At 45.4% G+C, this 20,980-nt stretch overlaps 1 protein-coding gene across 3 annotated transcripts in view; it reads left to right on the top strand.

Annotated features, from left to right (window-relative positions):
* TRNAU1AP (tRNA selenocysteine 1 associated protein 1) overlaps positions 1-20,715 on the top strand; it is a 120,591-nt gene extending 99,876 nt beyond the window's left edge. For all 3 annotated transcript variants that reach the window (XM_069224155.1, XM_069224153.1, XM_069224154.1), the window contains one exon: positions 18,727-20,715. In XM_069224155.1, the coding sequence (XP_069080256.1) occupies positions 18,727-18,863 (137 nt within the window). In that variant the 3' untranslated portion in view covers positions 18,864-20,715. The remainder of the gene's footprint in view (positions 1-18,726) is intronic.
* The last annotated feature ends 265 nt before the right edge of the window (positions 20,716-20,980 follow it).

Below are 20,980 nucleotides of genomic sequence, written 5' to 3'. Positions count from 1 at the left end.
CATTTAGATCAAAGAAGACCCTGAAAGATCGCAGAGCCTGAAGGCTTGAAATGGCGTTGAAAAGCACAGAATATCTTGACATCATGGAGGAAGATCAGGCGCAGACAGCAGTCTCCATCCGAGACACAGACTCCGAACTGGAATCGGAAGACGACAGACCCATCACAGCTAGCCAGCATGTGAGTATGTCTGCCCCTACACCCCTGCAGAAAAAACATTCGAAGGCCTTGGGTACACCACTGCTGGAAGGCCACGGTTCGGCCCGGAAAAAGACTGTTGGCGACGACCTTCGGGGTCGACGCCGAAAAAGGCAACTCCTCCTCCCACCTAGGAGTCGAGTAAATCGATTAAAACCTCCACTTCAGACTCCAGTAGAAGATCCCATTCCTCAGAGTCGAAAATTCGGCAATCTGTTTTGGAGCCGAGACATCCGACTACTTTTTCGGGACCGAAAAAGAGAGACGCCTCGGAGCCGAAAAAATCCTCATATACAGAGGAACAGGGACTTTTGAGAAAATTAAAGCAAATGTCAAAGCCCATCATGGAATCTCATAAGACTTCTGAAGAAGAGACTGAGAGTGAACCAATACTAGATGTTATGGATGCGAGACAATTGAGAATAGATATACATAAGGAGACAGGCCGAATCATCACTGCAGCTCCTTTAAAAACCAAAAGAAAGCTGGTTTTCCAAGAGGACTTAGACTCTGTTCAACCACCAGCAAAAGTGCAGAAACAAAAGGAGAAGCCAGTACCTCTCTATAATTCTCCTCACTCTTCACAGCTTTCTTTCTCGTCTCATGATAGTCCACCACCATTGCCTTCTCCAACACATTCATTATACTCACATGGAGATACGGTAGGCCCATGGGATCTCTATGACCCTGATCCCATCCCGGACATAATCCAGACCTTTACCCTTCTAAACCTTCTCCTCCAGAAGACACCACTGCCTACACCCAAGTAATATCTAGGGCAGCAGCTTATCATGGAGTGGTTATGCATTCTGAACCCCTGGAAGAAGACTTTTTTTTTTTTAACACACTGTCTTCTACTCATTCCAGATACCAATGTCTCCCAATGTTACAGGGAGTGGTTAAATGTGCAGACCAAATTTTAATGAGCCTGTCAAAGCTAGGATCTTCACCCCTAGAATTGATAAAAAGTATAAGCCTGCTCCTACTGACCCAGACTATATCACTCATCAGGTCCCTCCACACTCAGTAGTAGTCAGTGTGGCAAGAAAAAGGGCAAACAGACATTTATCAGGAGACACACCTCCTCCTGATAAAGTAGAAAATATGATGCAGCTGGGAAGAGAGTTGACACATACCACTGGAGAACTGCCAATTCTCAGGCACTTCTAGCCAGGTATGACCAGGCCCATTGGGACAAAATGTAAGATCTTATACAGCATCTCCCAAAGGAGCATCAAAAAAGAGCACAACAGGTGGTGGAAGAGGGATGAGCTATCAGCAATAACCAAATACGATCTGCCCTTGATGCTGCTGAAACAGCAGCAAGGAGTGTCAATACAGCCATCACAATTCGAAGACATTCTCTACGCTTCTCTGGTTTTAAACCAGAAATTCAATAGGCAATACTTAATATGCCTTTTAACAAGAAAAATATATATTTGGTCCAGAAGTAGACACTACTATTGAAAAACTCAGGAAGGACTCAGATACTGTAAAAGCAATAGGGGCTTTATACACCACACCATATAGAGGCTCCTTTCGCAGACCACAGTTTAGAGGAGGGTTTAAACCACATTCCTCTGAGGCGTCCACCTCCCAAACAAAACAGGGACAGCAAGCTCAATACCAGAGAGGGAGGTTTAGAGGGTCCTATAGAGGACAATATTTCAGAAGTAGAGGTAAATTTCAAACCTCAAAGCAAACCACAACACAACCTAAACAGTAACTTCCTTCCCACTCTTCCACTCCACACTTCTCCTGTGGGGGGAAGACTACTGTAATTCCACTCACATTGGCAAAATATCACCACAGACAATTGGGTATTATCAATTATCTGCAATGGCTATTGCCTAGAATTAATCTCCACCCTGCCCCCAAACATTCCACCAAGATACCACAGGTTGTCACCAGAACACACTGTTCTGTTGCAAAAAGAAGTACAATCTCCACTTTTAAAACAAGCCATAGAATTAGTTCCACATTCTCAACAAGGAACAGGGGTATGTTATTCCACTACTACAAAAACAAGATTACATGACTGCTTTAGACCTCAAAGATGTGTATTTCCACATACCCATCCACCCAGCTCTCAGAAAATACCTCAGGTTTGTCATAGCACAAAAACATTACCAGTTCAAGGTGTTGCCATTCGGCATAACAACAGCTCCAAGAGTGTTCCCAAAATGTTTAGCAGTAGTAGCAGCCTTCTTAAGAAGACAGCACATCCACGTCTTTTCATATCTAGACTGGCTAATTCAATCAAGCAATTTTACAATATGCCAAAAACACACTTCTTTTGTGATAGAAACCATGCATACACTTGGTTTCACTGTCAATTTTAAAAATTAACATCTTCAACCAGAACAGGTACAACCTTACCTGGGTGCTATCCTAAATACTCAAAAGGCCCTAGCTTATCCAAATACACAAAGGATACAAGCTTTCCAAAATCTCATACCACACATACAGCAAAATCAACAATATACTGTAAAGTTTATCATGAGGATCCTAGGAATGATGGCATCTTGCATAGCCATAGTTCCACATGCAAGACAACATGAGGCCCTTACAATAGTGCCTCTCACAACAATGGTCTCAGGCACACGATCAACTTCAGGATCTAGTGTTGATGGACCGCCAAACACTTATGTCCCTTCAATGGTGGAATCGCAACAATCTAATGAAGGGGCGGTCATTCCAGGACCCTGTGCCTCAGACCATAATCAAAACAGACACATCAGTGCTTTTCGGTTGGGGAGCTCACCTCAACAATCAGACCATAAAAGGGCAATGGGATGCACAACAGACACAGCTTCATATAAACCACCTAGAACTATTAGCTGTATTTATTTCTCTAAAAGCGTTTTAACCTCTTCTCAAACAGAAGACTGTTCTCATAAAAACAGACAACATGCCAACCATGTATTACCTCAGCAAACAGGGTGGGACACACTCATCTCCGATGTCCCTCCTAGCTCAAACAATATGGAAATGGGCATTTCACAATCGCATTCATCTATTAGCACAATACATTCCAGGGATAGACAATCAGCTGGCAGATCTCCTAAGCATAAATCACCAACAAACACACGAATGGGAGATTCACTCCCAAGTACTTCAAAAGTAGGGAACACCAGAGATAGACCTATTCGCAACAAGCAAAAACACAAAATGCCTAAACTTCGCATCCAGACACCCACATCCTCTATCCAAAGGCAATGCTTTATGGATCAATTCGTCAGGGATATTTGCTTATGCTTTTCCACCTCTCCCACTCCTTCCCTTTCTGGTCAGCAAACTGTGTCAAACATCACTTATAATGATTCTAATAGCACCAGCATGGAGACATCAGCATTGGTACACAACACTCCTAGATTTGTCTGTAGTACCCCATTCCAAACTCCCAAACAGACCAGATTTGTTAACCCAGGACAAATGTCAAATCAGGAATCCAAATCCCAGTGCTCTCAATCTAGTGATTTGGCTCCTGAAGTCCTATAATATAGTCACCTAAAACTTCCACCAGAACGTATGGAAGAAATTAAACAAGCATGCAAACCTACTACTAGACAATGCTACGCAAACAAGTGGAAAATATTTGTATACTACTGTCAATCTAAAAACACTGACCCACTTATAGCATCCATACAAGATATTGTATGTTATTTACTTCATTTGCAAAAGTCAAATTTGGCTTTCTCATCCATCAAAATACACCTCACTGCAATATCTGCATACTTACAGAATATTCAACATACTTCTCTGTTCAGAATTCCTGTTATTAAAGCCTTCATGGAAGGATTAAAACACATTATTCCACCTAGAACACCACCTGTTCCATCATGGAATTTAAATATCGTACTTACCAGACTCATGGGACCCATTTGAACCCATGCACTCTTGTTGGATACAATACTTGACATGGAAGGCCGCTTTCCTTGTAGCTATTACTTCTTTAAGAAGAGTTAGTGAAATACAAGCCTTCACTCTTGAGGATCCTTTTTTCCAAGTGCACAAACATTAAGTTGTACTTAAAATAAATCCAATATTTCTACCATAGGTAGTATCTCCTTTTCACATCAACCAAACAGTGGAATTGCCAGTCTTCTTTCCACAGCCAGACTCTGTGGCAGAAAGAGCTCTTCATACCCTAAATCTCAAAAGAGCTCTTATGTACTATATAGACAGAACCAAAGATTTTAGAAAAACAAAAAAACGTTTTGTTGCTTTTCAACAACCACATAAAGGCCATCCTATATCAAAACAAGGTTTAGCAAGATAGATTGTTAGATGCGTACAAACATGCTACATCAAAGCTAAAAGACAACTTTTAATTACTCCTAGAGCACATTCAACAAGAAAGAAAGGCGTGTCAATGGCATTCTTAGGGAACATACCAATGGTTGATATATGTAAAGCAGCCACATGGTCAACTCCTCATACATTTACAAAACACTACTGTTTTTCACAGCAACAAGCAACTGTCGGCCAAGCTGTCTTAAGAACAATATTTCAAACAACTTCAACTCTTACAGGCTAGCCACCGCTTTTTTGGGAGGACTAACTGCTTTGTAGTCTGTGCATAGCATGTGTATCTGCTACACATGCCATCGAACGGAAAATGTCACTTACCCAGTTGTACATCTGTTCGTGGCATGTAGTGCTGTAGATTCACATGTACCCTCCCTCCTCCCCGGAGGCCTGCAGTCATTCAAGTTTAACATTTGTACATATGTAGATACACTTACATTTGCATGGACATCTCTTTGTATTCTCATACTCTATCACTCCTTCCTTCACCCTTTGCGAGCAAACAATCTAACAATGGAGTCGATGCCGATGTGCGCTGTAGCCGAGAGGAAAAGTCACATGATCCCGTAACTCCGAAAAGACTTCTTCAAAGAAAAACAACTTGTAACACTCCAAGCCCAACACTAGATGTCAGAAGAGCTATGCATAGCATGTGAATCTGCAGCACTACGTGCCACGTACAGATGACCACTGGTTAAGTTACATTTTCCATATAGTGTGTATATGTATCGTATTGGAGGGTTGCCTCTCTAGTACTTTTTGGTATTGTCATTAAAATAAAGTATCTTTATTTTTGTAACACTGAGTGTTTTCTTTTCTGTGTGTGTGTGTGTGTGTGATTGCTGTGTGATTACAGTGGTTTGCATGAGCTTTGCATATCTCCTAGATAAGCCTCGGCTGCTCATCCACAGCTACCGCTAGAGAGCCTGGCTTCTAGACACTGACTACACTACAATGATAGGGAATACCTGGACCTGGTAGAAGGTGTAAGTACCTTAGGTACCCACCACACACAAGCCCAGCTTCCTACACCAGGGAAGGTGGATATCACCCTGTTCGCTCCCTGAAATCAACATGTAGAATTACAGATGGGTAACCAAATTACAAAGATGTTTTTCACTGAAGGGTTCTAAGTGACATCAAGTAGACAACAAAAGCAAAGCTTGAGTTGTCTTTGATATCACTTGAACTCTGAGGTGAAAAATAACCTAGTAACTCACAGTCACCGATCTATATTCTTATGATAGATATGGACCCCAAAACCATCTGTCCCTCTTTTAACTGCTAGGCTGGGGCATAGGAGTAATGGATAGCCATACATGGTCTCTTCTGTCTGACTCAAATGTTCGTAGAATGTGCGGCTGTAGATACACACACACAGCATACTCCTGCCCTCTAATGCTGGACTCGGATATTTCCAGTTTATTTTTGTTCGAAGACCTTTTTCGAGTTAAAAAGTATAGTGACTCTTCTCTTAATTGGCAATATGCATGGAATCCCTAAAAGGACGGGTCTCTAAGCTATATTATACCTCAGGCCCCTCAGCAGAACATAGTGTCAGAACGTTTCCACATGGGTCACTCAGCTTGATGTCGTACCTCTGCTGCAGCAAGGTAACTTCATGACAGCCCACGATCTGAAAGACGCCTCCTTCCACATACCAATCAGTGTTGCTCATCTCCACTACCTACATTTCTTGGGAAGTGGTCAACATTATCAATTCAAAGTGTTGCCACTCAGGGTCAGCACTGCCCCCAAAGTATTCAGAAATTGCCTTGCTGAGGTAGACGACCCTCTCAGAACGAGCAACATTCACATATTCCTCTACTTAGATGATAAAGCGTGCAGACATCAATGTCTCCTCACACTTAGACCACTATGACTCTCCTCCACATTCTGGGCTTCACTACAAATACTGTCACGACCACCTTCAAACCCTTTCAGATCATTCTTTTCTGGGTGCCATACTCAGTACAATCACCTGCAAGGTTTACCTCAGTCAGGATCTAATGTTGATACAGGCCAGCGCCCATAGCTGTCTGCAGTGGGCGAATAGCAACAATCTGCTGCAGAGCTAGCTATTGATGGACCGGGTTTCGTAAGTGACCATCACCACAGACAGCTCGCCTTCAGGGTGGGGTGCATATCTGTAGGAACTGACTGTAGAGGGCATGGGGTTGCCACACAAAGGAGCCTCCACATCAGTTAACTCTAGCTCCTGGTCATCCAGCAAGTGCTCAAGGCATTCCTTCACCAGATTCAGCACAAACACGTCTTGAAAAAAAACGAAACCAGGATCAGCGTTTACTACTATCTCCAAAAGCAAGGCAGCACACACTCACCGCATTTGGCAGCACACACTCACCGCATTTCCTACCAGATACACTTACTGGCAGAAGCTACGATTTTGAGACCTGCTAAGCAGCCTGCAGCAACAACTCAGTAAGTGGGAACTCCACCCTCAAGCACTCCTCCTGCACTTCTGCCATTGGGAGGGGGGGCTCCCAAGGTCGACCTGTTTGTCACTGCTCAAAATGCAAGACTTTAGTCTTGAGTTAGATGTCAGTGATTCCCCATGAGAAGCTCCCCAACAGGCCTGACCTTATCATGCAGAACCAAGGCAAAATAAGGCACCACGACCCTAGACAACTAAATGTAGCAGTCCTAGAATTCAGCTATCTCAACCTTCCTCAAGAGTGCATGCCTATCCTCAAAGAAGCACGAAGTGCTGCCAAGTGGGAAAGGATATCCATTACTGCATTCCTTAGCATAAAGTCCTGCTTCATGGTGAAGTTCAGGGTATTGTCTGCTTCCTTCTTCATTTACAGAAATCATGTCTAGCTTACACTTCCACATGCCTTCACTTTGCTGCTATTGCAACCTGCATGTAGAACAGAGACCACTATTCTTTATTAAAAGCACTGTCATCAAAGCTTTCATGAAAAAACTCAAATAGGTTATTCCACCCAAAGCCCCCTGCTGTATCTCAACCAAGCATAGCCAGATGGATTGTCGAATGTATCCAAAACTGCCATATTAAGGCTGAAAGAAATTTGTCTGCCCCGCCCAGGCCTTATTCCACTCTGAGTAAAGGACCCTAGCTGTTGCTTTTCCTTTGACATATCCCTATAGTTGACACTTATAAGGAAGTTATATGGTCCACTAAACACATGATTATCATACCAAGTGCTACTGTGTGGATGTCTTAGCAAGCCAACAAGCAAGAGTTGCCCAAACTGTTTTAAGAACTCTGCTTTAGTCTTCAACAACATCTACTGTCTATTCACCAATTATGGAATGCTGCTTTAGAGTAGATGTAAAGCATGAGTATCTACAGCCACGCATACTACAAACGTAAACGTAAACTTCGCACTTGTATAGTGCACTACTCACCCGTTAGGGTCTCAAGGCGCTGTACGCATACCGCTGTGGAACCCCTCCTGGCTTTTCCCTGTGAGGCACCCACTCCTGGGCAACCCCCAGGGTGAAGCCAGGCATCCAAGCGCTGTCAATGCTGTTGTGGAGATTAAGCAAGCTATTGCCCAGAGTTAGAGTGGGACTCATTAATTAGATTAGACACCGAGGTGAGAATGATCTGGTCCAAGGGAATTGAACCCAAGACCCGCCAAGGTGGGAATTGAACCCTGGTCCCGGGCCAGATCTCTGCATCAGGGTTTGCAGCTCTAACCATGGTGCCACACTTCTCCACCAGAACAAACAGAATATGCTAATTAACCTGTGAGCATCTGTTTGTAGCATGTACTGCTGTTGATTCACATGTGCCAACCCACTTCTCCAGAAACACTGGTAGTTGCAGACGTGCATTCTTTCACTTACAATCTTTGTATATAACGTCTTGAATGCTCACTGCAATATCCTATCTATTGCTTCATCTACGCTCACCTGCTGCACGGAAAACAATCTAAGAATAGAGTTAGAGCCCAGGTATATTACCAACTAAGGGGGAGTCACTATACCTTGTAATTCAAAAGACATCCTCGAAGAAAAACAAGTTGCAAATGTCCACACCCTACACTAGATTGCAGGAGTATACAGCAGACGTAAATCTGCTGCACTCATGCTACAAACAGATGCTTATATCCTTAACCAACCCCAATTATCTTCCCCCTCCTGCAGCTGTGCTCTGTGCTTTCTGCTTTCAGTCAAAGCAGACAAAGAGCACTCCGTGGCCGGCAATGAGAGCTCAGTCAGCCTGGCCTTGAAGTCCTTAAGACAACAGTGGATAGCGGATTCTGTTTTAAACTATGGCTACGTCGTATCAGTGAATTACCAGATTTGGGATCTGGTGTAAATTATAGAGACTTCCTATGGAAGTCATGCATAACAAAGGAAAATAATAGTTAGCAAGCGCACCCATTCAGGATTCTTATCCTAGCACTTTATGCCATTGGAGGCAGTGGATTAGATCCAACCCATCCATTCTTTATTAGAGTCTTTTGCATTTCTTACTTTCAACTTAAACACAACACTTGCCTCTTGTACATCAGTTAGTGCACAGGGTGTCTGAGGCAGTAGAAGCTGTACTCCTGAGATAGACGAGGATTGTTTTTTCTACTGTATGTTCAGTATGAAATAAATTCAATGAAAAATAATGAATACACTAATGCCCAAGGGTGTCCTCCAAACAGGAAGGAATTAAGCTGACACTGGACCTCACAACATTTTAAAAAAGCAGTAGGAGGGGTTTAAAATTCTAACTGTAATTGCGAGCTACCCAAATCTACAGGCAAGTGACATGATTGTTGGTCTTGACATAGATAGCTTGTGCTACAGAAACATTCTGCAATCATCATTCTGAATAAAAATTATGACTGCTTTGAGGATCTCATTAGACACATTCTTAAAAGATTCCAGGAAATTTGTTGAGGGGAAAAACTAACATGGGTCTGGCGGGTAACCCTCACCAGTTGTAGCACAGTCTCGAGCCTGAGTGCAGGGTTGTGCACTGCTCTTAATTGTCTAGAAAACTTCAAGATGGAAAAATTAATGAAAACATATATTTTGAGGCATGTGTGGCTGTAGATCCACATGCTGTGCATACTCCTCCAGTCTGCCCGAATGTGTGCAAGTTGTTTTTCTTCAAAGAAGTCTTTCGAGTCACAAGGCAGTGTGGTGACTCCTCTTACTGGTTATGCACTTGGTTGTCAGCCCCATTGTTAGATTGTTTTCTTCCCCCATCAGGTTTGGATTTGTGTTTCTCTGCTCCGTCACAGTGCTCTCTTTGGTCTACAGTGATTCTTCCCTTCCATCGGTATTGTTCTTCGATCGCATCTCCCTTACTCTTTGAGCTAAGTAACAATCATGGTCCCGAGAAAAACTGAATTTGGGTCAACCATGGCCCCGTGTAGGCCTTGCCCTTCGGTGCCTACCTCCCATCTTGGCCACGTCGCTCCACCTTGCTTCAACAGTGATGGAACAGTCTCCATTCAGATACTGTCCTTGCTGCCACACTAAATATCCTTGACGCAGCCTTCATCAGGTCTAGCGGCGATGACACCCCAAACCTCTTCAGTCAGGAGGACATTGAGGGGAAACATCCTCCACAACCCTCGGCTGCAGATGAAAGTTTCTCCTTTCCTCCCGCTCTGACCCCGGCACCGAGCCGACCATTGGTGCTGACTGCATATGCCTCAATGCCAATCAGACTCGAGGCACCAAAAGCACCCTCAGAGCCGAGAAGTTCGGCATCAACCAGCAGATCCGACATTGGTGGAGACACTGTCGAACTGATCCTCCACAGGCTACAAAGAGGAGGCATAAACACCTGGTCATCCATCCCTATACGAGGCAAATCCTTGCTCGTACTCTGGGTTCTACTGCTGCTCCAGCTTCCAAGGGCCAGGTGCCCTTCGAGGAAGCTTTGGATGTTCCAGTTCCAGCAAGGCAGTGCAAGAAGGCAAATAGGGCAACCAGCCCTTTATCCCCCTCTCAACCATCCACTCGCCATGTTCGTCAGACTTTACCTTCCCCAACTACCTTTCAAGGGGGGACCCCCTTGCTATCACATCCCAGGGGTCTCCATACTGTGATATGGGCAGGCATGGAGGAAGGGAACGATACATATGACATCCCACCACAGAGTGACTCATTAGACTCCTAGGATGCAGACCTACCCAGGCACACACAACCTGCCCGTCCTTCTCAGACGAACGATTCTACATCCTATTAGGAGCTTGTTGGTAGAGCAGCCCTATTTCATAAGGTGGACTGTTATATAGAGTCTCTGTTGGAGGACTTCCTCTTTGAAACCCCATTCTCCACTCATCACTCTACTCAATATCTCCCCATTCTTAAAGACGTGTTGCGTCACACATCTGACATCTTTAAGGACCCTGTTTGAGCCAGGGTCTTAACCTCTAGGGTAGATAAATAATATAACCCTTCCCCTACTGACCCTATTTATATTCGCAGCCAACTCCCACCTGTCTCCCACACCTCACACCATTCCACCTCGCAAATACAGACTCTCCCCAGAACATCTACAACTTCTCAAATAAGAGGTCCAAGCCATCGGCAGGGTACAGGAGTGTAATCTCTGTACTTCATACCCAAGAAAGATAAGTTTCTCATGTAGGAAGGCGACCCTTTTGGACATAGTCACCCCCACGTTTTGCTCACTAGTACTGAGGTTTTTTTTTTGACTGAGGTGCACTGGGTTCCTGCTAAACAGGTCCCCAGTGCTCTTTCCCTGACACAGGGTAAAAGGTCTACTTGTACACAATTGGCATACACTCTAGTACCACTGCAAGTCCCTAGTACCAAGGGTCTGGGTGCAAGAGATGGTCCCTATGGGTTGCAGCTTGTATTGTACCCCCTACAAATGGCACACAGTCTACCAACGCAGACTGCATTTCATGGTGCAAGCAATGAGTGAAAACACATGGCACACACATTGTGTGCATGCCTTAGTCACTGCATCTAAATATATGCAATTCACCCCTACAGCAGGCCTTAGAGCCCTAGGCAGTGTGCATTATGTTGGATCTGAGGATATATCTGCGATGTCTTGTTCAATTACTTAGATACTGTACGTGAACAGGAAAGCCATCTTAAGGTATGTACTTGGCACTGGTCGTCATGAGTTACCCAGCTACATAATGGCTTCACTGAAATCTATGGTGTTCGGTATCGAACACCTCATCTTAATAAATCCAGACTGATGCCAGTCTTGGATTTATTGTTACCTGCACCCAGAGATCACCTTAGAGGTGCCCGCTAAAACCTACTAGTCATCTAGTGTACTGGCTGACTGGTATTGACCAGCCTGCCACCACAGGCATATTTCTGACACCCTGGAGGTGAGATCCCATGCTCTCAAAGGGTAGAAACAATGCCTGCTCTGGGGGAAGGTGTTCTTGCCACCACCAGCAGGATGGCTAGTGAATCTGAATACCAAGGCCAGGGACTTCAAAGACCCTGCTGCTTTCAGTTTGCAACCCTGGCTTCCTCCAGACCTGGAAGCTGCCACCCCTGGCCCTGAAGCCCATTTGGCACTAAGGACAGGTAGGAGATTAGCTACGCAGGTAGGCGTGTTGCACTACCAGGGTAGTCACTCCCCTAAGGTGAGCAGCCTGATATGCTCCATGAAAGAAGTGTTCCACCATCTTCTTTCTGGTGGAACTAGGATCTCTGGGACAGGGTTGTGCCCACTTCCACAGGAAGTGGTCATATAGCGGTGTAGTCACCCAAGGGGTAAATAGCCCATTGTCTACTACCCTACACTCCCCTAAACGCCCCCCTAAATTCAGTAGTTGGGTACCCCGCTGACACCAGAAGAAGATTTGTCTGACAAAAGAAGATGAAGGACCAAGAAGAGCCGAAGAAGTGAGAACTGTGGGCAGCTGATGTACTTTGGCGCAAAACCCTACCTGCTCCAGGCCTGTCAGTGGCAACAGCCTGACTCATCCTGCAGCTATGCAGGTTCCAAAAGCCTCAGAGGGCCACCACCCTTCATCAAGCCGTCAGGATCTCCCTTGAAGCGGAGGAGCCACTTCACTGCAGGCACAACCGGAACGTTTGTCACCATTACGTACCTCACCATTCTGCTGATCACTGGGTCCGTCAACCCAGCAGCCACCAAGGAACAGGTCACAGTGAGCCTGGGACCCACGTCTGGGCTTACCCGGCACACTTGCTATGCCACCAGATTCAAGCTAGCCTGGCTGATGAAGGGTGATACCCTGAAACCGGTCCCAGGATGCTTGTTTATTGTCTAGGGAGGACCTGACTGGCAGTGCGGGCTGGACTGTTCCCATGGTTAACAGGGTCAAGACTGATTTGCATATGGCTGGGTCCAAACTGGGGTTGGCATACTGAGTACAAGAATTGATGGATCAAACCCAGATTTGTGACTGGGGGTGAAGGTTTGATTGGTTCCGCATTCCGTCCATCATTTGTGTTTGTTTGCTTTTGTTGCCTGTAAGTACGCCGGGTATGCCCAGACCTGGGTCCTGGGCTCACTGTGCCACTGGATTCAAGCTAGCCGGGCTGATGAAGAGTGATACCCTGAAACCGGTCCCAGGATACTTGTTTCCGGTCCAGGGAGGACCTGGCCTGGCGGTTCGGGCTGAACTGATCCCATGGGGAACAAAGTCAAGACTGATTTACATATGGCTGGGTCTAAACTGGGGTGGCTTGGTGAGCAAAAGAATTGATGGGTTAAACCCAGATCTATGACTGGGGTGAATGTTTTATTGGTTCCGCATTTGGTCCATCATTTGTGTTTGTTGGCTTTTGTCTGTTTTCCAGCAGCATCAACAAGTCACAGTCAGAACAGTCATGCACCTCCTAGGCATTATGGCCTCCGGCATAGCCATAGTACCCCACACCAGGTTACACATGCATCCATTGTGAGGATGTCTAGCGCAACAGTGGTATCAAGTGGAAGGTCATTGGGATGATCTAGTGTTGATTGGCTGCCGCAATTGACACTCTCTGCAGTGGTGGAATACCAACAACCTGTTGCAGGGACATCCGTTTCTCTGTGCTGTTCCAAAGAGGATCTTCACAACAGGATTGGGGCCCATCTGTAGTAGCTGATTGTTCAAGGCCAATGGGAGCCCACACAACACGGTCTTCATAGCAACCACTTGGAATTTTTAGCCATCCATCTAGCATTGAAGGCTTTCCTGCGCCACCTGATAGCCAGGGTTTTTCATGCCCGCATGGACAATATGTCAGCCATGTTTTACCTTCAGAAACAGGGAGGCACACGCTCTCCAAAACTCTCGCAGATGGGCTGTCAGTCACAAAATTCACTTGCTGGCCGAGTACCTTCCAGGGATGGACAGCGACTTTGTCAACCTCCTCAGCAGCAACAATTCCAACAGTGGGAACTCCACCCACAAATTCTCCTCCACTACTGCCACAGGTGGGTCTTTACAGAAATAGACTTGTTGGCAACCGCAGAAAACACCAAATGCCAAAACTTTGCCTTAAGGCTCCCACACCCACAGTTCATTGGCAATGCACAATAGATGAACTGTCCTGAGATATTTGCCTATGCTGTCCTGCCTCTCCCTCTCCTATTTGGGGTGAAGAGGCTTCGGCAGGCGTCCCTCGCGCTCATCCTGGTGGCTCCCACATGGGTTCGCTAGTCATAGCTCACAACTCTGCTTGAACTCTCTGTGGTTCCCCTCGAGATGTTTCCCAACAGGGTGGACCTTCTCTTGCAGAACCATGGAGAAATCAGGCACCCAGATCAGGAGTCGCACAACCATGCAGTCTGGCTCCTGAGGTAATAGAATGCCCCAATCTTTCTCTGGAATGCATACGCGTTCTTAAAAAGTACATAGATCTACTACCCAGACCTGCTGTGCAGAGTGGAATAGATTTGTGTGTATCATTGATCCTTCTGAAGCCACAGTGCAGGGTATTGTTACCTACTACATGTGCAGGTTTCTGGTCTAATTTTCACCTCCATATGTCTGCATTTGCCTGCTGTGGCTTCTTACCTTCGGAGTAGACAACACATCCCTCTCTTCAGGAATATAGTTAACGCTTTCATGGAAGATCTCATGAGGGTCATTCCTCCTCGGGCTCCACCAGCCCCAGCATGGAATCTCAAAACTGTACTTATTAAACTCATGGGCCCTCCGTTTTGAGACCCTCCTTAATTCCTCTCTTGGTGCCATTCCTTGTTGCTAACCCTTCACTCAGATGTGTCAGTGACCTACAGGCATTAACCTTGAAAAGAAACTTTTTTTCAAGTCCATAGGGATAGGTTTGTCCTTTGTACCAATCCCAAATTTCTCCCTAAGGTGGTCTCTCCTTTCCACCTTAACCAATTTATTGAACTTCCTGTATTTTTGTTTTAACAAACAGATTCTGTTGCAGAACTGTCTGTCCATACTTAGGACATAAAGCGAACCCTCATGTATTACTTGGACAGAACTAAACCATTTAGAAAGACACAGCAGCTCTTTGATGCTTTCTCCAACCTCACAAAGGGAAGGATCTATCGAAATCAGGCATTGCTAGTTAGAATGTCAAATGCATCCAGAAGCTAAAAGAACTGTACCCATTCTTCCTAGAGCCCCCTCCACTTGGAAGAAATGAGCCTGTATGGCCTTCCTGGGGAATGTCCAAATAGCTGACATCAGCAAAGCATCTCCACACCACACACCTGCACAAAGCACTATTGTGTGGATGTACTAGGACATACAACAAGCTATTGTTGGTCAAGCAGTACTATGTGCACTCTTTCAATAGACTGGAACACCCACAGGCTAGCCACAGCTTTTTGGGAGGACTGCTTTACAGTCTGTGCACAGAATGCGTATCTACAGTCACACATGCCTCGAACAGAAAATGATAATTACCCTGTAAGCTTCTGTTTGTGGCATGTAGTGCTGTAGATTCACATGAGCCCATCTTCCTCCCCAGATGCCACCGGCTTATTGCAGTTTCCTTTGCTATCTTTTCATCTTTTGCATGGACATCAATCTATACTTCACTGTGCCTCATATTCTGTCTTCACCCCCCTGTAGGAAGCTGGCCTGTTGTGTGGTGGGTACCTAAGGTACTTACACCAGGTCCTGTTATCCCCTATTAGTGTAGTGTAGGCAGTGTCTAGAAGCCAGGCTCTCTAGAGGTAGCTGTGGATGAGCAGCCAAGACTTTTCTAGGAGATATGCAAAGGTCATGCAATACCACTGGAGTCACACAGCACTCACACACATGAAAGAAAACACTCAGTGTTACAAAAATAAAGGTACTTTATTTTAGTGACACAATACCACAAAGTGCTAAAGAGGCAACCCTCCAAGAGGAGGTATGTAACACAATAAATATATACAGTAGTTATCAGAAATAGGCATAGAAAGTGATAGAAAACAGTGCAAATGCAGTTACAATAGTGACCTTAGGGGGAGCCCAAACCATACACTAAAATAAGTGCGAACACAGGACCCGCACTTAGGTAAGTGAAATGTGTAGAGGGTAGTTGGGGGTATTAGGAAACCCCAAAGGTAAGTACCACAGTGCCCCCTAGCGGCCAGGAGGAAAGGAGTAAATTACTAGATTTTCCACCCATCACCCAAAAGGAAAGAAAAGAAGAAAATGCAGCCTCCAGACAAGACTGCAAGATACCAGTGGTGATTTACTGATGAAGAAGACCTGTGGAAGAAGGGGACCAAGTCCAGAAGTAACAGAAGATTCCAGGAGAAGTAGGAGCTACTACCCACCCAGCTGTGGATGCAGGAGTTGGTCGATGGTGATGTGAAGAATGTCAGCACTGCAACCCTGGAGTCAGTGAAGAGTTTGTGAGGGATGCAGATGTCTTCCCACACTGGAAGAAGAATTGCAGTTGGGTGTTGGTGCAGAAATTCCACCAGAAAGCCTTGGCAAAGACAAATGTCACTGTTGGTGGAAAGTGGAGCTGCCAAGGACCATCAAGGCCTAGGAGGACTCAACCCAGGAGGGAGAGTCAGAGGGGACCCTCGATGACACAGAGAGCCCACAGGAGCAGCGGCAGCACCAACAAGAGCCCCACAGGAGGGGGGGACACAGGAGTCACAGAAGAGCCAATACACCACAACTGGAGAATGGTTTCACGCCGCAGGAGAACCATGCAGAGGGCTGTGCGTCACTGTAAGGAGTGCCGGGGCTGGAGCTACACGTAGCGTGAAGATCCCTTGGAGGAAACACAAACAAGCATTGGCAGCTACAAGAGACGGGATGCACGGGGTTACTGTCCTGTGTGGGAAGGCAAGGTCTTACCTCCACCAAAGTTGGACAGCTGGCAGAGAGGACCAAGAGGACTACTCCAGACCACCACCTGTGATGCAGGATCCACGCAGCTCAGGATGAGAGGAGATCCACACACCCGGTCATCGTAGTAGGGGCCTGTGGATGTAGGGAAGTGACTCCTTCACTTCAAAGGAGATTCCTTCTTCGTTCTCATGCAGACTGGAGACTTGCCGCACTCAGAGAATGCACAGCCGGGGAAATGTTGCAGAAGCTGGAAGAAGCTTTAGAAACAATGTTGCAAGAAGACTCTTCGTTGTGGATGCAGATTGTAAGTTCCTGGAGGGTCCAATCACGGTTCCCGTGGATACAAGTCGAAGTAAGTTTGCAGAGGAGTCTTGCTGGAATCTTCCAAGCCGTATCTGAAGACCCACCCAAGAGAGAGACCCTAAATAGGCCTGACAGGGGGATTGGTCACCTAGCCAAGTGACCATCTATCAGGAGGGGGCTCTGACATCACCTGCCTGGCCTGGCCACTCAGATGCTCCTAAAGGTCCCTGCCAACCTTGGATTAAAGATGCCAGAACCCAGGGACCCTCTGGAGGAGCTCTGGGCACCACCCCTGGGATGGTGATGGACAGGGCAGTGGTCACTCCGCTTTCATTGTCCAGTTTCATGCCACAGCAGGGACTGGAGGTCCCTGAACCAGTGTAGACTGGTTTATGCACAGAGGGTACCAAATGTGCCCTTCAAAGCATACCAGTGGCTTGGGGAGGCTACCCCTCCCAAGCCATGTAACATCTATTTCCAGAGGGAGAGGGTGTGACCCCCCCTCTCCCAAAGGAATCCTTTGTTCTGCCTTCCTGGGCTTGAGTTGTTCAGGCAGCAGGAGGGCAGCAACATGTCTGAGGGGTGGCAGCAACTTGGGCTGCCTGTAAAACCCTAGAATGCTGGTAGGAGCAATGCTGGGGGTCCTCTAAGGAGCCCCTGGAGTGCATGGAATCATGCTTCTAATACTGGCAACAGTATTGGGGTATGATTCTGACATGTTTGATACCAAACATGCCTAGATTGGAGTTACCATTATGTAGCTGGACATAGGTAGTGACCTATCTCCAGTACACCATAAAATGGTGTCACCGCACTCACGAAGTCCTTGACAATGGAACTTTAGTTCATGGGGGTACCTCTGCTATACTTGCCCTCTGGCCTAGGAGGGCCTGCCATAGGAGTGACTTATAGTGACCTGGTGCAGTGGCCTGTGGTGAAAAAGGGTACATGCACCCTTTCACATAGGCTGCAATGGCAGGCCTGCAGAACACTTTGCATGGGCTCCCCATGGGTGGCATAATACACACAGCAGCCCATGGGGATCCCCTGTTATCTCAGTGCCCTGGGTACCTGTGAACCATATCGTAGGTACTTAGATGGGGGTACCAGTATGTCAAATGGAGGGTGGAAATGGTACCAGTTACCAAGTTAGAAGGGAGTGAGCATAATCATTGGGGTCCTAGTCAGCAGGATTTCTGTGAACACAGTCAAACACACTGACAACAGGCAGAAAATGAGGCTAACCATGCCAAGAAAGGGGGTACTTTCCTACTCCCGCAGTGCAGGAAAATAATCTTAACAATGGAGCCAATAACCATGTGTATTACCAGCAAAAGGAGGAGTCACACTGCCTCGTGACTCGAAAGACTTCTTAAAAGAAAAACAACTTGCACACATCTGGGCTCAACACTGGATGGCAGGAGTATGCACAGCATGGGAGTCTACAGCACTACATGACACAACTTGATGCTTAAAGGGTAAAACATTTCCTCTTCCATCACCTGAAGAAGTGACCTGATGTGATCGCTCTACCTAATAAGTGATTTTTATCGCCAGTCAAGATATCTTGTTATTGTTTTTCTTTATACAAATGCTATTAAGCGTGGTTAACAATAACATTGTGCATTGTACACAACTCATATTCACAGCTTTTCATGTCTTATTATCTTTTTTAATTGTAGATCCAAATCCACCACTAGATGTGAATGAAGCCAACAAGCAGTTTATGGAGCAGAGTGAGGAGCTATACGATGCATTAATGAGCTGTCACTGGCAACCATTAGACACGGTCACCTCCGAAATCCCAGTTGGAATTTAACTACAGCCTCTAAAACAGGGTTGCCTACAGTCACTGACTGCCCAAGGAACGTGGCACATCACTAGGGGTACCCAGCATCAAGAAGCACCTACAGACAAATATTTAAGACAGGCATGAAATCGCTATTTATGGTGTTTTGTTTCTTCTTTCTTGCATTACAGAGTGGCAGATGTTCTTCTTTTTATGGACTTCACTTGCAGTACTCTCCAGTCTTATCTGCTATTGGTAGATGGACTACTTGGCAATGGATATTCTAAACGCCACGTGGAGGACTGAATTTGATCGATCAGCTGCAGTAGATGCAAGGGTATATTTGCTGTGGTGATTGCTGGCGAGGTGTCTATCATGGTTATTTTACCATGTTTCCTCCCAGTCAAGCTGTGTTCCCTGTCTGACTCTTTTAGAAGTTGCAACAACTGCAGCAAAGGGGAAGATTACTCTTGGTGTTTATTTACTATCATCTAAACCGTTCCTGGATTTTTCTCTTCCTAAAGCGAAAGGGGTCGATCCACAAAGGTGGACTGATAACTGGTGATCTGTTATTAGTCAGCTTATCTTCCTGTGACTCGGAAAGGAGTTGAAACTTGGCCCATTAGGCGTGGACCTACCTTTTGGAGTTGCAACTGAGCGATGCTCTTCTGAGAAAGGAAGATATGGTTGCGTACAAGGAATAACTGTCAAGTATTTAGTTATCATCGAACAAGAGGCACTGAAAAAATACTTATGACCAGCTCTGGTTGCCACTAGGGTACTGGCATACCAGCCTGTGGTGGTTCAAGTACACAGCAATAAGATCCCTGCAGTGTATGAATCACAAAATCTGCCAGCTGTCTGTTCTTGATGGTTTCAGTGTCAAAGGGGTTTGGTGATGCTCTCTTTGAGTTGGCCTATGCAATGGAAATGGTGTTTCTTGTCTAACATACGTTCAGAGCTCTTTGTGTAGCTGTTTCATTCCAGGAGTTTTATGAGTTGACCATGGAATCACAATTGATGCTCCCCACACTGAAGTGGTGTACAGTTGATTGGTGTGAACTGGCGTTTAATGCCTGGTTGGTACGTTTGTGCAGTGCTGGTAACTGTTGACCTCAGGCAGTGTTTTCAGTGTTGACTTTCAGTACAGACTTTATTGTGTTCATTTCTTGGGACAGTCAGCTCGTCGAGTAGTGGCATACACATCTACCAGCTATTGCCCATAACAGGCTTTTCCCTTCTTGATTCAGGGGCCAGAAGAGTGCACTGACAAAGGCCCAGATATCCATTTTGGGAGTGGTTGTAATACACATTACCAATTAATGCTTCAGGAGACTTACATAATGCTTTGTTCCAAAAACCAATGAAGCTAATTTGTGAGCTTGCTTCTTTAGGATTAGTTATGGAAAGTTAGCATTAGTATCTAAAACATGAGAAGAGGTTTTCATTTACTTTCCCTGGGCATCATTACCTTGGAGTAATTGTAGAGTGAGCACAGACTTGGATCACAAAATGCATATTTCTCATTGTCCATGACTATCACTACGGGTAAACACTGAAGGGAATGACTTGGAGAGAACAGTGCTCACCCGAAACATTAGTCATCCCCTTTAGTGTCCCCCGCCCCATAGCAAATTGAGTTTAAATGGATTGGACATAAAGTGTCACTTTAAAGAGTGTTTTTTTACATTCATATGTTTAAACTGATAAATCTGATTTCTAGCTCTTTGCTGTGTGTTTACCGTATCTCTAAGAGTGTGTAACCTCTGGAGAAAATTAAAGCACCTGAGAGCAGTCTTGAAGGGAACACAATGTGTTCACTTTGTTCCTTGTGTGCACACTAGTGTAAAAAAATTACTTTACAATAAAAGAGTATATTTGACTTTTTTGGTTTAATCTTTTATTTCTGTAGTTTACCTGCAGCCTTTGCTGTCATTACTTTTATAGAATGTAGTTGTAATGTAAATGGTAAAATTGAAATATTATTAATACAGTTCTGTGTCTTGAACTATTATGTTCTGGCATAAGTTGAAAATTGCCTGTGGAGAATGAATTAACTTGTTTTCATAACAGTTGAACAGTTACTGTCACTCAGCCAATAGAAATGGCTAATGATCTCTTTTGGGGAACAGTCTCCTTTCCCATTG

This window comes from Pleurodeles waltl, chromosome 3_1 (genome assembly GCF_031143425.1).
Source record: "Pleurodeles waltl isolate 20211129_DDA chromosome 3_1, aPleWal1.hap1.20221129, whole genome shotgun sequence".
NCBI classification, from domain to species: domain Eukaryota; kingdom Metazoa; phylum Chordata; class Amphibia; order Caudata; family Salamandridae; genus Pleurodeles; species Pleurodeles waltl.
This window is presented reverse-complemented; position numbering and strand designations above follow the sequence as displayed.